The sequence below is a fragment of the Pristiophorus japonicus genome, chromosome 15 (genome assembly GCF_044704955.1).
Source record: "Pristiophorus japonicus isolate sPriJap1 chromosome 15, sPriJap1.hap1, whole genome shotgun sequence".
Lineage (NCBI taxonomy): Eukaryota > Metazoa > Chordata > Chondrichthyes > Pristiophoridae > Pristiophorus > Pristiophorus japonicus.
In genome coordinates this window covers 57,234,035-57,256,693 of record NC_091991.1, presented here as the reverse complement: position 1 = coordinate 57,256,693, position 22,659 = coordinate 57,234,035, and the positions used below count along the sequence as shown (strand labels likewise).

At 48.7% G+C, this 22,659-nt stretch overlaps 1 protein-coding gene across 8 annotated transcripts in view; it reads left to right on the top strand.

The window, feature by feature from the left end:
- Positions 1 to 22,659, top strand: part of LOC139280792 (uncharacterized) — a 228,693-nt gene that overhangs the window by 39,996 nt on the left and 166,038 nt on the right. For 7 of the 8 annotated variants that reach the window (XM_070900496.1, XM_070900492.1, XM_070900494.1 and 4 more), the window contains exons 6-8: positions 15,595 to 15,701; positions 16,764 to 16,890; positions 22,416 to 22,536. In XM_070900496.1, the coding sequence (XP_070756597.1) occupies positions 15,595 to 15,701; positions 16,764 to 16,890; positions 22,416 to 22,536 (355 nt within the window). The remainder of the gene's footprint in view (positions 1 to 15,594; positions 15,702 to 16,763; positions 16,891 to 22,415; positions 22,537 to 22,659) is intronic. The other variant, XM_070900497.1, reaches the window with a different exon arrangement.

The window sequence follows — 22,659 nt, the reverse complement described above, 5'->3', positions numbered from 1 at the left end:
ACGTTGCCAAACTAAGGCGCCTTGCAGGACATTGCGAATTTGAAGGACACTTGAAGCACATACTCAGGGACTTCTTTGTACTTGGCATTGGCCATGAAGTAATAGTTTGCAAACTTTTGACTGTAGAGACCCCAACTTTGAGTAAAGCCATAGCAGTCAGAATCAGGGGAAGTCATAACGGGGAACAAAGAAATGGCAGACCAATTGAACAAGTACTTTGGTTCGGTATTCACTAAGGAGGACACAAACAACCTTCCGGATATAAAAGGGGTCAGAGGGTCTAGTAAGGAGGAGGAACTGAGGGAAATCCTTATTAGTCGGGAAATTGTGTTGGGGAAATTGATGGGATTGAAGGCCAATAAATCCCCAGGGCCTGATGGACTGCATCCCAGAGTACTTAAGGAGGTGGCCTTGGAAATAGCGGATGCATTGACAGTCATTTTCCAACATTCCATTGACTCTGGATCAGTTCCTATCGAGTGGAGGGTAGCCAATGTAACCCCACTTTTTAAAAAAGGAGGGAGAGAGAAAACAGGGAATTATAGACCGGTCAGCCTGACCTCAGTAGTGGGTAAAATGATGGAATCAATTATTAAGGATGTCATAGCAGTGCATTTGGAAAAAGGTTACATGATAGGTCCAAGTCAGCATGGATTTGTGAAAGGGAAATCATGCTTGACAAATCTTCTGGAATTTTTTGAGGATGTTTCCAGTAAAGTGGACAAGGGAGAACCAGTTGATGTGGTATATTTGGACTTTCAGAAGGCTTTCAACAAGGTCCCACACAAGAGATTAATGTGCAAAGTTAAAGCGCATGGGTTGGGGGTAGTGTGCTGACGTGGATTGAGAACTGGTTGTCAGACAGGAAGCAAAGAGTAGGAGTAAATGGGTACTTTTCAGAATGGCAGGCAGTGACTAGTGGGGTACCGCAAGGTTCTGTGCTGGGGCCCCAGCTGTTTACATTGTACATTAATGATTTAGACAAGGGGATTAAATGTAGTATCTCCAAATTTGCGGATGACACTAAGTTGGGTGGCAGTGTGAGCTGCGAGGAGGATGCTATGAGGCTGCAGAGTGACTTGGATAGGTTAGGTGAGTGGGCAAATGCATGGCAGATGAAGTATAATGTGGATAAATGTGAGGTTATCCACTTTGGTGGTAAAAACAGAGAGACAGACTATTATCTGAATTATGTTCTTATGTTCTTATGTGACAGATTAGGAAAAGGGGAGGTGCAACGAGACCTGGGTGTCATGGTACATCAGTCATTGAAGGTTGGCATGCAGGTACAGCAGGTGGTTAAGAAAGCAAATGGCATGTTGGCCTTCATAGCGAGGGGATTTGAGTACAGGGGCAGGGAGGTGTTGCTACAGTTGTACAGGGCCTTGGTGAGGCCACACCTGGAGTATTGTGTACAGTTTTGGTCTCCTAACTTGAGGAAGGACATTCTTGCTATTGAGGGAGTGCAGCGAAGATTCACCAGACTGATTCCCGGGATGGTGGGACTGACCTATCAAGAAAGACTGGATCAACTGGGCTTGTATTCACTGGAGTTCAGAAGAATGAGAGGGGACCTCATAGAAACTTTTAAAATTCTGATGGGTTTAGACAGGTTAGATGCAGGAAGAATGTTCCCAATGTTGGGGAAGTCCAGAACCAGGGGTCACAGTCTAAGGATAAGGGGTAAGCCATTTAGGACCGAGATGAGGAGAAACTTTTCACCCAGAGAGTGGTGAACCTGTGGAATTCTCTACCACAGAAAGTAGTTGAGGTCAATTCACTAAATATATTCAAAAGGGAGTTAGATGAAGTCCTTACTACTAGGGGGATCAAGGGGTATGGCGAGAAAGCAGGAAGGGGGTACTGAAGTTGCATGTTCAGCCATGAACTCATTGAATGGCAGTGCAGGCTAGAAGGGCTGAATGGCCTACTCCTGCACCTATTTTCTATGTTTCTATGTTTCTATGATAGCCCAGGCATTTATTGCCACCAGTGACAATGCCAAACAAATTTCTCAGCACACTAGTGCTGCTGCAAGCACTGTGAACAAAGTAACGTTTTCGAATCGAAATGTACAGGGCAGGACTTACACGGCTGCGCTGCATGTCCGCAGATGACTCAGAGTCCACCACCAAGGCTGGTGAATACAAGACCAGTAACACCTTCTTGGTGCTGTGGGCTTGATCATCGTTTCCATTCAAGCCGCTTCAAAGGATACGTTTGCAAGGGCTGTGGAACAATGGGACACCTGCAACGTATATGCAGGCGAGCTGCAAACCACCATGTTGCAGAGGAGGACAGATCCACGGCAGATCATGACGAACCAGAGCCTCAGACCGAGGAGGCAGAGGTATATGGGGTGCGCACATTTACCACAAAGTGTCCCCCGATAATATTGAAGGTTGAATTAAATGGACTCACTGTGTCTATGGAGCTGGACATGGGCGCAAACCAGTCCATAATGAGCAAAAAGACTTTCGATAAATTGTGGTGCAGCAAGGCCTCAAGGCCAGTCCTGACTCCCATTCGTACTAAACTAAAAACGTACACAAAGGAACTGATTCCCGTAATCGGCAGTGGTACCGTAAAGGTCTCCTACGAAGGAGCGGTGCACGATTTACTACTCTGGGTAGTACCGGGCAATGGCCCCACGCTGTTCGGCAGGAGCAGGCTGGGAAAGATATGCTGGAACTGGGACGACGCCTGAGCGCTTTCGTCCGTCAACGACACCTCATGTACCCAGGTCCTAAGCAAGTTCCCCTCGCTGTTCGAACCAGGCATCGGGAAGTTCCAAGGAGCAAAAATGTAGGTCATTTGATTCCGGGGGCGCGACCCATCCATCACAAGGTGAGAGCGGTACTGTACATGATGAGAGAGAGGGTGGCGATCGAGCTGGACAGGCTACAACGAGAGGGCATCATTTCACCGATCGAATTCAATGAGTGGGCCGATTGTGCCAGTCCTCAAGGGAGACGGCACCATCAGAATCTGTGGTGATTGCAAAGTAACTATCAATTGTTTCTCACTGCAAGAGCAATACCCACTACCAAAGGCAGATGACCTATTTGCGACGCTGGCGGGAGGAAAAACGTTCACGAAGCTGGACTTGACCTCGGCCTACATGACGCAGGAGCTGGAGGAATCATCGAAAGGCCTCATCTGCATTAACACGCACAAAGGTCTCTTCATTTACAACAGATGCCCATTTGGGATTCGATCGGCCACAGCGATATTCCAGAGGAACATGGAAAGCTTGCTGAAGTCAGTCCCGTGCACCGTGGTCTTCCAGGACGACATCTTGGTTACAGGTCGGGACACCGTCGAGCACCTGCAGCACCTGGAGGAGATTCTTAGTCGGCTTAATCGTGTGGGGCTGAGGCTAAAACGCTCGAAGTGTGTTTTCCTAGCACCTGAAGTGGAGTTCCTGAGGAGAAGAATCGTGGGGGACGACATCAGGCTCACCGATTCGAAGACGGAGGCAATCAAGAAAGCACCGAGACCACAGAACGTGACGGAGCTGCGGTCGTTTCTAGGACTCCTGAACTATTTTGGTAACTTCCTACCGGGTCTTAGCACATTGTTAGAACCCCTGCACTCTTTACTGCATAAAAGAGATGAATGGGTAAAGGGTAAAAGCCAAGAAAATGCCTTTGAACAAGCTAGGAAGCTGTTATGTTCAAACAAATTGCTTGTGTTGTATGATCCATGTAAGCGTTTGGTACTAGCATGTGATGCGCCGTCGTACGGGATCGGGTGTGTATTGCAACAAGCTAATGAATTTGGGAAATTGCAACCAGTTGTTTATGCATCCAGAAGTCTGTCTAAGGCCGAGAGGGTCTACAGTATGATCGAAAAAGAAGCGTTAGCGTATGTTTACTGGGTAAAGAAAATGCATCAATATCTGTTCAGGCTCAAATTTGAATTGGAAACCGACCATAAGCCACTTATATCCCTCTTTTCTGAAAGCAAGGGGATAAATACGAATGCATCGGCCCGCATCCAGAGATGGGCGCTCACGTTGTCTGCCTACAACTACACCATCCGCCACAGGCCAGGCACAGAAAACTGTGCCAATGCTCACCACAGGGGTGGAGATGGCACAGCCTGCAGATTTAGTCATGGTAATGGAAGCATTCGAGAGTGAGCAATCACCCGTTACCGCCCGACAGATTAGAACCTGGACGAGCCAGGACTCCTTACTGTCCTTAGTAAAAAAACTGCGTGCTCCACAGGAGTTGGTCTAGTGCCCCGTTAGAGATGCAGGAGGAAATAAAGCCGTACCAGCGGCGCAAAGATGAAATGTCTATGCAGGCAGACTGCCTCCTATGGGGGAATCGGGTAGTGGTGCCAAAAAAGGGCAGGGACACTTTCATCAGTGATCTCCACACTGGCATCGTAATGATGAAAGCGATTGCCAGATCCCACGTGTGGTGGCCCGGTATCGATGCAGACTTAGAGTCCTGCGGGCACAAATGTAATACATGTTCACAGTTAAGCAATGCACCCAGTGAGGCGCCACTAAGTTTATGGTCCTGGCCCTCCAAACCGTGGTCCAGGGTCCATGTCGACTATGCAGGCCCGTTCTTGGGAAAAATGTTCTTAGTGGTTGTAGATGCATACTCCAAATGGATTGAATGTATGATAATGTCGGCAAGCATGTCCACTGCCACCATTGAAAGCTTACGGGCCATGTTTGCCACGCACGGCCTGCCTGATGTCCTTGTAAGTGACAATGGGCTGTGCTTTACCAGTGCCGAGTTCAAAGAGTTCATGACCTGCAATTGGATCATACATGTCACATCTGCCCCGTTTAAACCAGCGTCCAACGGTCAGGCAGAGAGAGCAGTGTAAACAATCAAGCACAGCTTGAAAAGGGTAACTAAAGGCTCACTGCAGACTCGCTTATCCTGAGTCCTGCTTAGTTACCGCACAAGACTCCATTCGCTCACTGGGGTCCCTCCCACTGAACTGCTCATGAAAAGGGCACTTAAGACAAGGCTCTCGTTAGTACACTCTGATCTACATGAACAGGTAGAGAGCAGGCAGCTTCAACAGAATACATATCATGATCGCGCAAATGTGTCACGCGAAATTGAAATAAATGATCCTGTATTTGTGTTGAACTATGGACAAGGTCCCAAGTGGCTTCCTGGCACTGTTTTGGCCAAAGAGTGGAGTAGAGTGTGTGTGGTCAAACTCTCAAATGGACTCACCTGTAGGAAGCACTTGGACCAAACCAAACTCAGATTTACGGACTATCCAGAACAACCCACAATAGACTCCACCTTTTTCGACCCTCCAACATACACATCAGTGGCAATCGACCCAGCGGTTGACCACGAAGCAGAACCCATCACTCGCAGCAGCCCAGAAGGACTCACCACCCCCAGCAGCCCAGCAAGGCCAGCTGCGCAGCAGCCCAGTGAGGGCCCAACAAACAACTCACCAAAACCAGCATTTGCACCGAGACGATCAACCAGGGAAAGGAAGGCCCCAAATCGACTCACATTGTAAATAGTTACTGTAATACATCTAAACTTGTATTTACTCTGTACAGCCACTAGAGGGCTCATCCCCTGGAGTCCCAAGGGATCCCATAATCCCTTGGGAGCACAGGTATTTAAGGAGGCTTCACAGGTTGGAGAGGCACTCTGGAGACCTGCAATAAAAGACTACGGTCACACTTTAGTTTGAGCTCACAGTGTTCAGTCTGACTCTTTCTCCGTACACTACAACTGGCGACGAGATACAGATAGCGAACCCAAAGATGTAGAGAACATTGGGCATCCTGGAGAAATTTTCGGAGGAAGATGATTGGGAAATTTTCGTGGAGCGCCTCGACCAATACTTCATGGCCAACGAGCAAGATGGGGAAGAGAGCGCTGCCAAACAAAGGGCGATCCTCCTCACCATCTGTGAGGCACCAATGTATAGCCTCATGAAGAATCTGCTCACTCCAGCGAAACCCACAGAGAAATCATACGACGATTTGTGCACACTGGTTCGAGAGCATTTGAACCCGAAGGAAAGTGTTCTGATGGCGAGGTACCGGTTCTACACCTACAAAAGGTCTCAAGGCCAGGAAATGGCGAGTTATGTCGCTGAACTAAGACGGCTTGCAGGACATTGCAAATTTGAAGGACATTTGGAGCACATGCTCAGAGACTTTTTCGTACTTGGCATTGGCCATGAAACCATACTTCGCAAACTTTTGACTGTAGAGACCACAACCTTGAGTAAGGCCATAGCGATAGCCCAGATATTCATTGCCACTAGTGACAAAACGAAGCAAATCTCTCAGCACACAAGTGCTGCTACAAGTACTGTGAACAAAGTGATGTTGTTTTCGAATCATAATGTACAGAGCAGGTCACACATACCTGCAGCTACACGTCCGCAGATGACTCAGTCCACCATCAAGGGTGATGAATGCAAGGCCATTAACACCTTATTGGCGCTGCGGGGGTGATCATCATTTCCATTCATGCCGATTCAAAGAGTACGTTTGCAAGGGCTGTGGAACAATGGGACACCTCCAACAAGTGTGCAGGCAAGCTGCAAAGCCTGTTAAACCTGCAAACCTTCATGTTGCAGAGGAGGACAGATCCACGGACGATCACGACGAACCAGAGCCTCAGATTGAGGAGGCAGAGATACATGGGGTGCACACATTCACCACAAATTGTCCCCCGATAATGCTGAATATTGAACTAAATGCATTCCCGGTGTCAATGGAGCTGGACATGGGCGTGAGCCAGTCCATCATGGGCAAAAGGACTTTCGAAAGGTTGTGGTGCAACAAGGCCTCAAGGCCAGTCTTAACTCCAGTTCGCACGAAACTAAGAACTTACACGAAAGAACTGATTCCTGTAATTGGCAGTGCTACTGTAAAGGTCTCCTACGATGGAGCGGTGCACAAGCTACCACTATGGGTGGTACCGGGCAATGGTCCCACGCTGCTCGGCAGGATCTGGCTGGGAAAGATACGCTGGAACTGGGACGACGTCCGAGCGCTATCGCCCGCTGACGACACTTCGTGTGCCCAGGTCTTAAACAAATTTCCTTCGCTATTCGAACCAGGCATTGGGAAATTCCAAGCAGCAAAAGTGCAGAGCCACCTAATTCCGGGGGCGTGACCCATCCATCACAAGGCGAGAGCAGTACTGTACATGATGAGAGAAAGGGTAGAAATCGAGCTAGACCGGCTGCAAAGAGAGGGTATAATTTCCCCGATCGAGTTCAATGAGTGGGCCAGTCCTATCATCCCAGTCCTCAAGGGAGACGGCACCGTCAGAATCTGTGGCGATTACAAAGTAACTATCAATCATTTCTTCCTGAAGGACCAATACCCACTACCAAAGGCCGACGACCTCTTTGCAATGTTGGCGGGAGGAAAGACGTTCACGAAGCTGGATCTGACTTCAGCCTACATGACGCAGGAACTGGAGGAATCATCGAAGGCCCTCACCTGCATCAACACGCACAAAGGTCTTTTTGTTTATAACAGATGCCCGTTTGAAATCCGATCAGCGGCGGCGATATTCCAGAGAAAAATGGAAAGTTTACTGAAGTCGGTCCCCCACACCGTGGTCTTCCAAGACGACATCTTGGTCACAGGTCGGAACACAGTCGAGCATCTGCAGAACCTGAAGGAGGTTCTTGGTCGACTCAACTGCGTGGGGCTCAGGTTAAAATGCTCAAAGTGCGTTTTCCTGGCACCTGAAGTGGAGTTCTTGGAAAGGAGGATTGCGGCGGACGGCATCAGGCCCACCCACGTGAAGACGGAGGCAATCGAGAATGCACCGAGGCCACAGAACGTGACGGAGCTTCTGTCGTTTCTGGGACTTCTGAACTACTTTGGTAACTTCTTACCGGGTCTCAATACAATGTTGGAATCACTGCATGTCTTACTACGAAAAGGAGACGAATGGATTTAGGGCAAAAGCCAAGAAAATGCCTTTGTAAAAGCGAGAATATTGTTATGCTCAAACAAATTGCTTGTGTTGTATGATCCATGTAAGCGTTTGGTACTAGCATGTGATGCGTCGTCATATGGCGTTGGGTGTGTATTGCAACATGGGTTGCTTATACATCCAGGAGTCTGTCTAAGGCTGAGAGAGCCTACAGCATGATTGAGAAAGAAGCATTATCGTGTGTCTATGGGGGTAAAGAAAATGCATCAATACCTGTTTGGACTAAAATTTGAATTGGAAACTGACCTTAAGCCACTTATATCCCTGTTCTCTGAGAGTAAAGGGATCAATACCAACGCTTCGGCCTGCATCCAGAGATGGACGCTCACGTTGTCCGCATACAACTACGCCATCTGCCACAGGCCAGGCACAGAAAACTGCGCCGATGCTCTCAATAGGCTGCCATTGCCCACCACGGGGGTAGAAATAGCGTAGCCCGTAGATCTAGCCACGGTTATGGAAGCATTTGAGAGTGAGCAATCACTCGTCACTGCCCGGCAGATCAAAACCTGGAAAAGCCAGGACCCCTTATTATCTCTACTCAAAAGCTGTGTGCTTCACGGGAGTTGGTCCAGTGTCCCAGTGGAAATGCAGGAAGAAATAAAGCCATTCCAGCGGCGCAAATATGAAATGTCTATACACGCAGGCTGCCTTCTGTGGGGCAATCGAATAGTGGTCCCCAAGAAGGGCAGTGACACCTTCATCAATGACCTCCACAGTACTCACCCAGGCATCGTAACGATGAAAGCGATAGCCAGATCCCACGTGTGGTGGCCCGGTATCGATGCGGACTTAGAGTCCTGCGAACACAGATGTAATACATACTCGCAGTTAAGCAATGCACCCAGGGAGGCGCTGCTAAGTTTATGGTCTTGGCCCTCCATACCATGGGTTAAGGTACACATCGACTATGCAGGCCCATTCTTGGGTAAAATGTTCCTTGTGGTTGTAGACGCATACTCCATGTGGATTGAATGTGAGATAATGTCGGCTAGCACGTCCGCTGCCACTACCGAAAGCCTGTGGGCCATGTTTGCCACACACGGCTTACCCGATGTCCTGGTGAGCGACAACAGGCCATGTTCTACCAGTACTGAGTTCAAAGAATTCATGACCCGTAACGGGATCAAACATGTCACATCTGCCCCGTTTAAACCAGCGTCCAATGGTCAGGCAGTGAGAGCAGTGCAAACCATCAAGCAAGGCTTGAAGAGGGTAACTGAAGGCTCACTGCAGACTCGCCTATCCCGAGTCCTGCATAGCTACCGCACGAGACCCCACTCACTCACTGGGATCCCACCTGCTGAACTGCTCATGAAAAGAGAACTTAAGACAAGGCTCTCGTTTGTTCACCCTGATCTACATGAATAGGTAGAGAGCAGGCGGCTTCAACAAAGTGCATACCATGATAGTGCAAATGTGTCATGCGAGATTGAAATCAATGATCCTGTATTTGTATTAAATTATGGACAAGGTCCTAAGTGGCTTCCCGGCACTGTCATGGCCAAAGAGGAGAATAGGGTGTTTTGGGTCAAACTTTCAAATGGACTCATTCACCGGAAACACTTGGACCAAATCAAACTCAGATTCACGGACTATCCTGAGCAACCCACCTTGGACCCTACCTTTTTTGATCTCCCAACATACACACTAGTGGCAACCGGCACCACGGTTGACCACGAAGCAGAACCCATCATCCACAGCAGCCCAACAGGGGCCAACACATCAGGCAGCCCAGCAAGGCCAACTGCACAGCAGTCCAGCAAGGGCCCAACAAATGATTCAACAACACCAGCTTTCACACCGAGACGATCAACCAGGGCAAGAAGGGTCCCAGATCGACTCACATTGTAAATAGTTACACTATTGACTTTGGGGGAGGAGTGTTATATATGTAAACTTGTATTTACTCTGTACAAGCACCAGAGGGCTCATCCCTGGAGTCCCAAGGGATCCCATAATCTCTTGGGAGCACAGTTATTTAAGGAGGCTTCACAGGTTGGAGAGGCACTCTGGAGATCTGCAATAAAAAACTAAGGTCACACTTTAGTTTTAGCTCACAGTGTTCAGTCTGACTCTTTCTCCATACACTACAGTTACACTATTGACTTTGGGGGAGAGTGTTGTTATGTATGTAAACTTGTAAATACCATGTCTAACCACCAGAGGGCTTATCCCCTGGAGTCCCAAGGGATCCCACAATCCCTTGGGAGCGCTTGTATATAAGGAGGCCTCACAGGCTGGAGAGGCACTCTGAGATCTGTAATAAAGGACTACAGTCACACCTTACTTTGAGTTTGCAGTATCTAGTCTGATTCTTTATTCAAGACGTAACATTCTCTTTGCCAATTTCCACTTGGCTTGGAGTGGGTGGGAGAGGAGTACTGCCGGGAACTGCCCGCTGACCTCCTCTGGCGGCCAAGTAGTGTAATTGGCCTCCCGCCTGCCAAGCTGCCAGATTGGTACGGGCAGGAGTTTGGCGGGAGTCGACACCAGCAGGGGGAAGCACCGCTGCGTGGAGGCTGTTCTAACCCCGACGGTAGGTATGAAGAATGGATTAAAAGGTTAGTGACCAGATTGAAACATTTTTTTTACAGTGACTTACCTGGATGTGGTCCCCTGAAGGTGTTCCGGTGTTTTTTTTGTTCGCCATGATTTATATTTGCCGGTCTTCCCTCCTCCCTGGGCGGCACTTGGGCGGCAAGAGCCTTTGCCGGCGAGATTGAGAGCTCCTGCCCAGACTGTTTTTTGGCCTCCGGGCGGTACTGCCACCTCTTTTAGAGGAATTTTCCAGGCAAAGTACCGCCCGGACACTCGGCGCTCCTTTGGGCGGGCCTTGGCCTTCACTAATTTTGGCCGCTGGATCTTTCCAGTAATTGGGGCATCTAGAACAAAGATTAAATGTAAATGATTTAGGATCAAGAGGAGGAGAAACTGGGGTCAAAATTGCCTCCGCTTACGACAGCAATTAGAGGCTCCGGAGGGCACTATCGGGGGGTGAAACACTTCTCGCCCTGCGGGTGGGGTTTCCACTGGCTCCTGCAAAATTGCGCAGGAGTAAGCGGAGGCACCCCTTGGCTGCCGCGTAACCACGATGACGTTATTGGTGTGCATGCGACACTTAGCGCTGCGCGCCAATCCCTTTCAGCCCCGCGGCGGATTTTGCCTCACACTCCGCGAAGCTGCCACAAGCAGTGTCAGCACCAGCTTCGCGGGTCACGAACCATGTCAACACCTGCTCGCAGGGCGGAAGTTAAAGGAGGGGTTGCAAGCACCTCGCGCCGCCATCTTGGTGGTTTTGCTGACTCACCAGTCGTCCCGACATCTTCACCCCTTGCGTGGTCCGGGCCGCCATCGTGCAGCCCAACACTCCATTTTGGGGGCCGAGCTGTAGGCCTGGTCTCACACTGCCCTGGTGGCCTAGTGGAGGTCATCAGAGGCCATGCAGAGTGCATAGCGGCCCTCCCCTTTCGGCGAAGGGGAGGGGCGTTGAACCATGTCAGCGCTACGCGGAGCATCTGCGTAGCCCTGCCAATTGCGCCCCAGCATCGCCCCGGGACCTGCCGCTAGAGGAAGTGGAGTGCGCGACAGTGCCGGGACCTCTGCAAATGCGCGCTAGAGTGTGCGCGCATGTGCAGTAGTTCCTTGCAGCCCGAATCTCTGTGACGTTCTGCAGGCTGTGTGGGAGGGGTCCGAAGCACGCCGCCCCTAGCCCTGGTCGAATGGGCTCCCTCATCGGCGGCCCACTGTGTTCCCTAAGGTAGGACTTCTATTTTTTATTTGTTATTTATTGATTGATTGATTGCTTATTACTTTGGTCTTGGTGCTTTAGGTGCAGGGTTCCTTCTATTTTTTATTTGTTAATTAATTGCTTATTACTTTTTGGGCTTTGTTTAGCGCTTTGTAAGTCTTGGTGCTTGGTGCAGGTCCTCACAGCTTCCTTCTATATTTTATTTGTTATTGAATGTTTATTTTTGTGCTTTGTTTAGTGCTTGGTGCTTTAAATGTATTTATGTTTCTTTAATGCTGTTGTGAATATGTTTAGTGCTTTGCAAGGTCCTCTCACTTCCCTTCCCCCCCCTATCTCTGGCTACCTGCGCTGATTTCTTAGCTCACCGCAAGGTTTTTATGTGCGGACACAAGTGGCCACATACGCTGGCCTAATTTAGTTTGCAGTAACTTTTAGCTGTCTAAACTTGCTTAAATGGCCAAAACAGGCATAAGTGGCTGGTAATGCCCCCTTTGTAAAAAAAACTAAACTTAAAAAAAAACCTAACTAACTCACTTACACTTGAGCAAATTAAATAGGCAGAATTGCGATTTTTAAGATACTCCAAAAAAATCTAGTTGGTCAAAAAAAAAAATGGAGCAACTCCTGGGGAAGCTTGGGCCCCATGATACAACCACCCTTCCAGAAATATTATATTACCAATGGAAGCAAAAAACTGCATACATTTTCCAGCCCTCTGGGGAGCATCAGTACATAAATAAGGAGACAAAGGGGGCAAAATTCAGTTTGAAAAGTTAACTCCCAGCAAAATGGATTGCAAAATTGTGGGAAATTGGGTGATTTTGCCACAGGAGTGAAGGGGTGCGGTAAATGAGGCACTAATAATAACCTCAGTGGGACACTGCATGGCGCTATTGCCAGAGAGTTATCCAATTTCAGCTGATTTGCCTCTAGCTCATTCCAGCTCTTGAAGGGGAGGTAATTTCAAACTGTTGCTGCTGCTCATTTTCAGCATTGCTGCACTTCAGTCTGACCTCTCAGCAACTGAGACACCTTTGTGCGATGGCTCATGCGAATCCTGCTTCAAGGGAGAGGGCCCCACGCTTTAATAATGTGGCGTTGGAGACATTGGTGGAGGCAGTGGAGAGAAGGAGAGAGTCGTTGTTCCCTCCATCTGGAAGGAGGCCATTCTCACAGGTATTCAGGGCCATGTGGCGAGAAGTGGCCGAGGAGGTATCAGCCGTCACTGTGGTAGACAGAATCCTGACACAGTGCTGCAAGAAATTCCACACCTCCTACATATCAGCCTTTGACCTGTCTGCGCACACTGTGCAAACCACCACTTCCCTACCACTCAACCACCAAGCATCTGCAGATACTCACACTCACATCCTCATCTCCTGCCTTGCCTACATTCACAGCTATTCAACCATGGCAGGCATATCTTCCACATACATAGCTGGACTCTTACTCTCACAAGTTCCTTTCTTTTGCAGGCCAAGATAGCACACAACAGGATGGAGCAGCAGAGGACTGGAGAGGGGAACCTCAACTGCACCAGCTCTCAGATCTGGAGGAGCATTGGGTGCCTTGGCCGGCGAAGACTTCGACCCCGCTGGGGGCAACAACGGTATCTTTATCCCCTCTTCTTTTCTCATCCCACTTCCCCGTCAAACCAGAAATCTTTATCACCTTCCAGCTCCTGATACTGCCTGCCTTCTTTGCTCCAATCCTGCCCCTGTGCCCTCGCCTTAACGCGAGTCTTGTGCCATTTATGCAGCCTGTACCTGAGCCCCCCCCCCAGCACAGTCAGGAGGAAGAGGAGGAGGAGCCAAGCACGGCGTCATTGCATCTCTCACCCATAGGCACCAGCTCAGATACTGGCACTACGCATTTGTTAGAGGTTAGGTTAGTCGAGGGGTCTGCACTGGGTGATGCACTGGGGCCTAGCGGGCTGCAGCAAGGCCAAGGGGAAAGGGAACTTCGGGAGCGATCTCAAAAATTTTTATTGGAATGTTTCATCTTTGCTGTTGTCTCTTCTTTCAGTATTGAGGCTTTGGTATAGAAGAGCAAATGGATGTGGTGATGGGGACGTCCAGAGGAACCGGGAAGTGGGATGGAATTCACTGGAACCGAACTCTGATGAGACAGTCGCGGAGCTGCCTTGCACAATCACGATGGAGTGGATCCCTCCTCCATCGCTGGTGCTGCTGTTCCTCCTCCTCCTGCTCCTCCTCCTCCTGAGGTGGTAAGGCTATGCCTGGTGGCGGTGGCAATGGCTATGGCCTCATGATGGCCAGGTTGTGCAGCATGCAGTAAACGACGACAAATAGGGACATCCGCTCAGGCAAGTACTGTAAGGACTCCTCCCGAGTAGTGAAGGCAGCGGAACCGTTGCTTGAGCACTCTGATGGTCTGCTCAATGATGTTCCTGATGGCGGCATGGCTCTCATTGTAGAAGTGCTGGGCAGGAGTAGTGGGGTTGTGAAGGGGAGTCATGAGCCAAGTGGAGAACGGATAGCCCTTGCCTCCGAGCAGCCAGCCGCGAGCTTGATGTGGTGGCTGGAAGAATGCTGCCAGGATAGCGGGCATTGACGGTGAGGATTCTGTGTGTGTGGTCACACATCAACTGCACATTCAATGAGTGGAAGTCTTTGCGGTTATGGAATACTTTGGGATTGTTATGCGGTGCCTGCAAAGTGATGTGGGTGCAATCAATTTCGCCCGGCACCATGGGGAAGCCCACTACCCTGACAAAGCTACATGCACACTTGTGCTGCTTCTCTCTGGTCACAGGAATGGAGATGTAATCTCTTCTCCTTCTGTACAGAGCATCTGTGACAACGTGGATGGAGCGATGGATGGTAAACTGGGAGATATTGGAGATGTTGCACACTGGAAGAATCCATTGGGGTAGAAATTGAGCGAGAAATTGACCTTTACTGCCACAGAGAGCCGTCCTCACCCTGGTCTGAGGCTCAAGATCTGGTTGCAGCAGATGGCAGAACTCTGTGACCACGTCCTTGCTGAAGTGCAGCCTTCGAACACACTGTTCCTCAGTGAAATTGATGAAGGAGAAGTACTGCTGGAATACCCTGGGAGGGTAAGGTCTCCTGTTGCCAGCCCTGTTGGGCCTTCTCCCTCTGGCCATATTTTGCTGTCTTTCTCCGTCTTGCTCCCTGCCTTTGTCTCCGCTTAAGAAGCCTCCGATGGTGACAGTCGGAGCAGGAGCATGAGTGCCAGCACAGCCCTCATGAAACGATATAAATGTTATAGTTTCAAATCTGCCCTCAATGAAACAAAGGAATGGTTAACAGGCAGAACAGACGTGAAGTGAAAATTGCTCAAATCTCTCCAACAGCCACTCTGCCAATGTGTTAGCAAGCTGCAAAGAATAATGGCCGACAAAAATTGTTAGTAAAGATGGCGCCTTTAAATAGCATTGCTCCAGCCAACTCCCAACTTCAACTCGACAGCTGAAGCTGTCGTCAGCGCCAGGCGGTAAGTGAGGGGGCGCGGTCGAATTTCTCTTCCGGGGCGGTAACGGGGCACTGCGCACGGCTATGATGTCATCATCACCGGGCAGGACACTACTGGCAGGAGTGAAGTACTACCTGTTAGCGCCTCCGCAAAACCCCTGCCCAGTTTTGCGGGGAGACACTGTTCTCGCCGAGCCCGGGCGAAAACCCATTTGCGCCCAGTTAGCGCCCCCTAATGGCAGGTACACAAGAGCCCAATTTCGTCCCCAAAGTATGTTAACTCTGCTTCACATCGATTAACTAATACATCTTGTTAGAACTTGTTTCATGAAATATCCCACAAGACTGTTGGATTGGTGTCAGGGTAATTATCCTGAACGTAACAGATGATACCATTATTTTATTTTTGCAGCACTGGATATAAGCGCAGATCTGACGGAGTTGGGACGCACCCCTGTTGCTGTCATTTCAGCAGGAGTCAAATCTATCCTGGATATTGGACGAACATTGGAATACTTGGTATAGTGGCTCATAGATAGTCATTTATAGAGATATATTATCCCTTCGCAGCTGACTTTCAATTCAGCCTAGACTAATGGATGAACCTCTTTTTCATTCTTGTAAAATGAGTTTGGATCAATTGCAAATGGGTTCCCACAGCAGACACTGCAAATAATTTAACAAAATTGGCACTGAATTAATAATGTTACTTGGGGAGGCTTCCATCATAGCTGGTGTTGGAAATTAAATGTTGCAATAGTGCGGTAGGTGGGTTGATCTATATTGTGGGGCCCCCAGTAGAATAGGCTTTATTTTGCACCTGACCTGGCAGTGGGTGAGAAGAAGTAAAGATTACATACGTAGCCTAAATGGGCCAGCAAGATGCCATTGTCTTTTGATCTGATCATTGAATACCTAGCAGGGATTAGCACTTATTACAATAATGTTTTCAGTGCACTCTGTGGTACCAGCACACTAAAAATGAGAATGAAGATGGACTGACTTCTCATTTGTTGTAAGTTTAGTGTGCAGATGCGACAGTGCCCACTGAAAGTATGGCTGTACTAAGTGCTGATCACGGCCATACCACTGGCTGTAAGGTCAGAGTGCACACTCCGTGATTCATTCTCGAGACAAGTTCCCCCGTTTTGTACCATCTGGACAGGTAGCAAGTGGGTGCTTGATTCTTGTTATCCCCTCTCTTACACTTTTCGGATTCTACTTTTCTCCCTTTCTCACACTCGTGATTATTCTTTACACCCTCTTTTTCATACTCCGCTGATTCTCTATTCCCGCCTCTCTTTCCTATACCTCCTCATACCAATTCAAGAAAAAGGAAAAAAAGACTTGCATTTCTATAGCGCCTTTCACGACCTCAGGAAGTCCCAAACACATTGCAGCCAATGAAATACTTTTGAAGTGTAGACACTGTTGTAATGTGGGGACATTATGCTGTAAGAAGACAATGCTGTCCTCAGAGAAATGGATCTGTGAGTGATGCTGGATGAAAGTAAAGTTGCAGCAAACTGCTGTTACTTTGGATAATATTCTCAGTTAACTCTCTATTTTTGGTTACTTTAGGAGACACACGGGGTATGTGTGGCCACATTCGGAAAGACACGTGACTTCCCAGCATTCTTTACTCCAAAAAGTGGCTTTCAATCTCCTTATAATGTCACCGACGAAGAGGAAGCAGCCCAGCTTATTGGTAGGATCTGTCTGCTTGGTTTGCCCTGAGACTACAGCATCATCAGATGGTACATTGTAAATTGCTCATGAAAATCTGCACCACATCCGCTGGTTTCAGAGCTCCGTGTAGAAGTGGTCACAAAATTACCATGGCAGTGGTTGCAACTGTTTGAATTTGTTGATATAGATCACGGTTGTTTAAATCTGTCCAGTAAGTGCAAAGCCCAGTGTCGCACTGATGCATATAGTCTGGGAAAGTCCCAGGTTCAAACCCCCGCCCGTTTCTACTGAGTTAACTTGCTCAGCCGAAGCAGCAGTAAGGCTATTACAATTGGCCTCAGTGCCTCTGGTCTGGGAAAGAGCCAGGGATTCCACTCTTGGTCAAAAATGTACATGTGTGGATAGTATTGGGCTTCACGGTGTTACCGGTCCAGGTGGACTAGCCTGTCAGTACTCATGTGGCCACTCAATGGTCACTTGGATAAGGTACCAGAAGGCAGTAAGCTCGAGCCAGTGCCCTCAGGAGAGAAAAAGGGAAGAGGAATTCATTCTGTAGTGTATGAATAAAGAGTCTGACCAGATACTGTGAGCTCAAAGTAAAGTGTGACCGTAGTCTTTTATTGCAGGTCTCCAGAGTGCCTCTCCAGCCTGTGAGGCCTCCTTAAGTACAGGTGCTCCCAAGGGATTGTGGGATCCCTTAGGACTCCAGGGGATGAGCTCTCTGGTGGTTAAACAAGGTATTTCAGGTTTACATATACAACATCACTCCCCCCGCCAAAGTCAATAGTGTAACTATTTACAATGTGAGCCGATATAAGGCCTTCCTTTCCCTGGTTGATCGTCTCGGTACAAATACTGGTTTTGGTGAGTCATTTGTTGGGCCCTTGCTGGGCTGCTGTGCAGCTGGCCTTGCTGGGCTGCCTGGTGTGGTGAGTCCTGCTGGGCTGCTGCGGGTGATGGGTTCTGCTTTGTGGTCAACTGCTGTGTCGGTGCCACTTGTTTGTGTATTGGGGGGTCAAAAAAGATAGGGTCTAATGTGGGTTGCTCAGGATAGTCTGTGAATCTGAGTTTGGTTTGGTCCAAGTGTTTTCTATAGATGAGTCCATTTGAAAGTTTGACCCGAAACACCCTACTCCCCTCTTTGGCCACGACAGTGCCGGGAAGCCACTTGGGACCTTGTCCATAGTTCAACACAAATACAGGATCATTAATCTCAATTTCGCGTGACACATTTGCGCTGTCATGATATGTACTTTGTTGAAGCCGCCTGCTCTCTACCTGTTCATGTAGATCAGGGTGGACTAACGAGAGCCTTGTCTTAAGTGCCCTTCTCATGTGCAGTTCAGCGGGTGGAATCCCAGTGAGCGAGTGGAGTCTCGTGCGGTAACTAAGCAGGACTCGGGATAGGCGAGTCTGCAGTGAGCCTTCAGTTACCCTCTTCAAGCTCTGCTTGATTGTTTGCACTGCTCTCTCTGTCTGACCATTGGATGCTGGTTTGAACGGAGCAGATGTGACATGTTTGATCCCATTGCGGGTCATGAACTCTTTGAATTCGGCACTGGTGAAACACGGCCCATTGTCACTCACAAGGACATCAGGCAGGCCGTGCGTGGCAAATATGGCCCGCAGGCTTTCACTGGTGGCAGCGGACGCGCTTGCCAACATTATCTCACATTCAATCCATTTGGAGTACACATCTACGAACATTTTTCCCAAGAACAGGCCTGCATAGTCAACATGGACACTAGACCATTAATGAAAGTGTTCCTGCCCTTTTTTAGTACCACTACCCGATTACCCCACAGAAGGCAGTCTGTCTGTAAAGACATTTCATCTGTGCGCCGCTGGTATGGCTTTATTTCTTCCTGCATTTCTAACAGGACACTGGACCAGCTCCCGTGAAGCACAGTTTTTTTACTGAGGACAGTTAAGGGGTCCTGGCTCGTCCAGGTTCTAATCTGTCGGGCGGTAACAGGTGATTGCTCACTCTCGAATGCTTCCATTACCATAACTAAATCTGCGGGCTGTGCCATTTCCACCCCTGTGGTGGGCAATGGCAGCCTATTGAGAGCCTCGGCACAGTTTTCTGTGCCGGGCCTGTGGCGGATGGCGTAGTTATATGCGGACAACGTGAGCACCCATCTCTGGATGCAGGCAGATGCATTCGTATTTATCCCCTTACTTTCAGAAAAGAGGGATATCAGTGGCTTATGGATGGTTTCCAATTCAAATTTGAGCCCAAACAGATATTGATGCATTTTCTTTACTCCATAAACACACGCTAACGCTTCTTTTTCAATCATGCTGTAGGCCCTCTCAGCCTTAGACAGACTTCTGGATGCATAAGCAACCGGTTGCAATTTCCCAGATTCATTAGCTTGTTGCAATACACACCCAACACCGTATAACGACGTATCACATGCTCGTACCAAACACTTACATAGATCATACAACACAGGCAATTTGTTTGAGCATATCAGTTTTTTAGCTTTTACAAAGGCATTTTCTTGGCTTTTACCCCATACCCATTCATCTCCTTTATGCAGTAAAGAATGCAGTGGTTCTAACAGTGTGCTAAGACCTGGTAAGAAGTTACCAAAGTAGTTCAGGAGTCCTAGAAATGACCGCAGCTCCGTCATGTTCTGTGGCCTCGGTGTGTTCTTGATTGCCTCTGTCTTCGAATCTGTGGGCCTGATGCCGTCCACCGTGATTCTTCTCCCCAGAAACTCCACTTCTGGCACCAGGAAAATGTACTTTGAGCATTTTAACCTGAGCCCCACGCGATTGAGCCGATTAAGAACCTCCTCCAGGTTCTGCAGATGCTCGACTGTGTCCCGACCTGTGACCAAGATGTCGTCCTGGGAGACCACGGTGTGGGGGACCGACTTCAGAAAGCTTTCCATGTTTCTGTGGAATATCGCCGCGGCTGATCGAATCCCAAACGGGCATCTGTTGTAAATGAAGAGACCTTTGTGCGTATTGATGCAGGTGGAGCCCTTCGATGATTCCTCCAGCTCCTGCGTCATGTAGGCCGAGGTCAAGTCCAGCTTCGTGAACGTCTTTCCTCCCGGCAGCGTCCTAAAAAGGTCGCCTGCCTTTGGTAGTGGGTATTGATCCTGCAGGGAGAAACGATTGATAATTATTTTGTAATCACAGATTCTGATGGTGCCGTCTCCCTTGAGGACGAGAACAATCGGACTGGCCCACTCGTTGAATTCAATCGGCGAAATGATACCCTCTCGTTGCAGCCGATCCAGCTCGATCTCCACTCTCTCTCTCATCATGTACGGTACTGCTCTCGCCTTGTGATGGATGGATCGTGCCCCCGGAATTAGGTGGCTCTGCACTTTTGCTCCTTGGAACTGCCCGATGTCTGGTTCGAACAGCGAGGGAACTTGTTTAGGACCTGGGCACACGAAGTGTCGTCGATGGGCGAGAGCGCTCGGACGCCCTCCCAGTTCCAGAGTATCTTCCCCAGCCAGCTCCTGCCGAGCAGCGTGGGGCCATCGCCCGGTACCACCCAGAGTGATAATTTGTGCACCGCTCCATCGTAGGAGACCTTTACAGTAGCACTGCGGATTACGGGAATCAGTTCCTTTGTATAAGTTCTCAGTTTAGTGTGAATGGGAGTCAGGACTGGTTTGAGGCCTTGTTGCACCACAATTTGTTCATAATGGACTGGCTCGCACCCTTGTCCAGCTACATTGACACTGGGAGTCCATTTAATTCAACCTTCAGTTTTATCGGGGGACACTTTGTGGTAAATGTGTGCACCCCATATACCTCTGCTTCCTCGGTTTGAGGCTCTGGTTCGTCGTGATCCGCCGTGGATCTGCCTTCCTCTGCAACATGGTGGTTTGCAGGATTAGCAGGGTTTGCAGCTCGCCTGCACATACGTTGGAGGTGTCCCATTGTTCCACAGCCCTTGCAAACGTATCCTTTGAAGTGACATGAATGGAAACGATGATCACCCCCGCAGCGCCAACAAGGTGTTAATGGCCAAGCATTCATCAGCCTTGACGGTGGACTCTGAGACATCTGTGGACGTGCAGCTGCAGGCATGTGGGGCCTGCCCTGTACGTTACGATTTGAAAACAACACTACTTTGTTCACAGTACTTGTAGCAGCCCTCGTATACTGAGAGATTTGTTTGGTATTGTCACTGGTGGCGATGAACGCCTGGGCTATCGCTATGGCTTTACTCAAGGTTGGTGTCTCTACAGTCAAAAGTTTGCGAAATATTACTTCATGGCCAATGCCAAGTAAAAAGAAGTCCCTGAGCATGTGCTCCAAATATCCTTCAAATTCGCAATGTCCTGCAAGGCGTCTTAGCTCGGCGATATAGCTCGCCACTCCCTGGCCTTCAGACCTCTTGCATGTGTAGAACCGGTACCTCGCCATCAGAACGCTTTCCTTCAAGTTAAGATGCTCCCGGACCAGTGTGCACAAATCATCATACGATTTCTCAGTGGGTTTTGCTGGAGCAAGCAGATTTTTCATGAGGCCATACGTTGGTGCCCTGCAAATGGTGAGGCAAATCGCCCTTCGTTTGGCAGCGTTCGCTTCTCCTTCCAGCTCGTTAGCCATGAAGTATTAGTTGAGTCGCTCCATGAAGGCTCCCCAATCATCTCCCTCCGAAAATTTCTCCAGAATGTCCACTGTTCTCTGCATCATTGTGGTGGGGTTCATCATCTGTATCTCGTCGCCACTTGTTGTGTATGAATAAAGAGTCTGGCCAGATACTGTGAGCTCAAAGTAAAGTGTGACCGTAGTCTTTTATTGCAGGTCTCCAGAGTGCCTCTCCAGCCTGTGAGGCCTCCTTAAGTATAGGTGCTCCCAAGGGATTGTGGGATCCCTTGGGACTCCAGAGAATGAGCCCTCTGGTGGTTAAACAAGGTATTTCAGGTTTACATATATAACATCTTTGGTGCGTTTAGTAATGTCAGTGTGCTTACCAAGGGAACACTTGTTCCATGTGTGCTCTGCTCTACTCCATTGATGGAGAAATGTCTGATTTCAGTTTAAACTGTGTTGAGATATCTGTGTCAAAGCAATGGAAATGGTTCAGTGATAAACAGGATGGATATCATCTCACAGGCTGGACAATACGACTCCAGGTAGAACTAGGCACCAGTGAATAACCAGCTGTGTATAGGTCGGGGAACTCCCATACCAGGGACTGTTTGGTTGGAGCTACACTTGAGTTTGTTGAAACTTGTGTAAACCTGGCTTGTCCATTACCGCCTGAAGATGACAAGTTTGCCGTGGTATATAACAATTATATCTAATCTGCATTTAAATAGGAATAGTGAAAGAAAGATATCTCCCAAGAGCTGCAAGTAATGACAAAGAAATGGAATAACTTTAGTCTGAATAAATATTCAAATTGCCAGTTTAGGTGTATCAGAGATTTTATAGTGTTTCAAGAGCCAGTCATAGCTTTGTTGCTGTGCCTTAATGCAGGACTGACAGCTATAACCAGCTGGGAGAGCTACAAGTGACCGCGCAATAAAGTCAAAGTATTTGTTGTTTTTATTTTAATAGCCAATGCCCAGAAGTTTGGCCAGGACAGTGGTGTGCTGATTGCTGTCCCTGTTCCAGAGGAGCAGGCAGCATCAAGTCTGCTTATTGAGGATGCCATCCAGCAGGCTGTGGCAGAGGCAAGGTAAGAATCACCAGAACAACCGTCTTGGTAACTAGCACAGTGACTAATGATATTCTGGGGATTTCTCCCACTTTACTGCATAACTTCAGCGAAAGAGCCATGGAAACCCCTGAAAACTGGTGT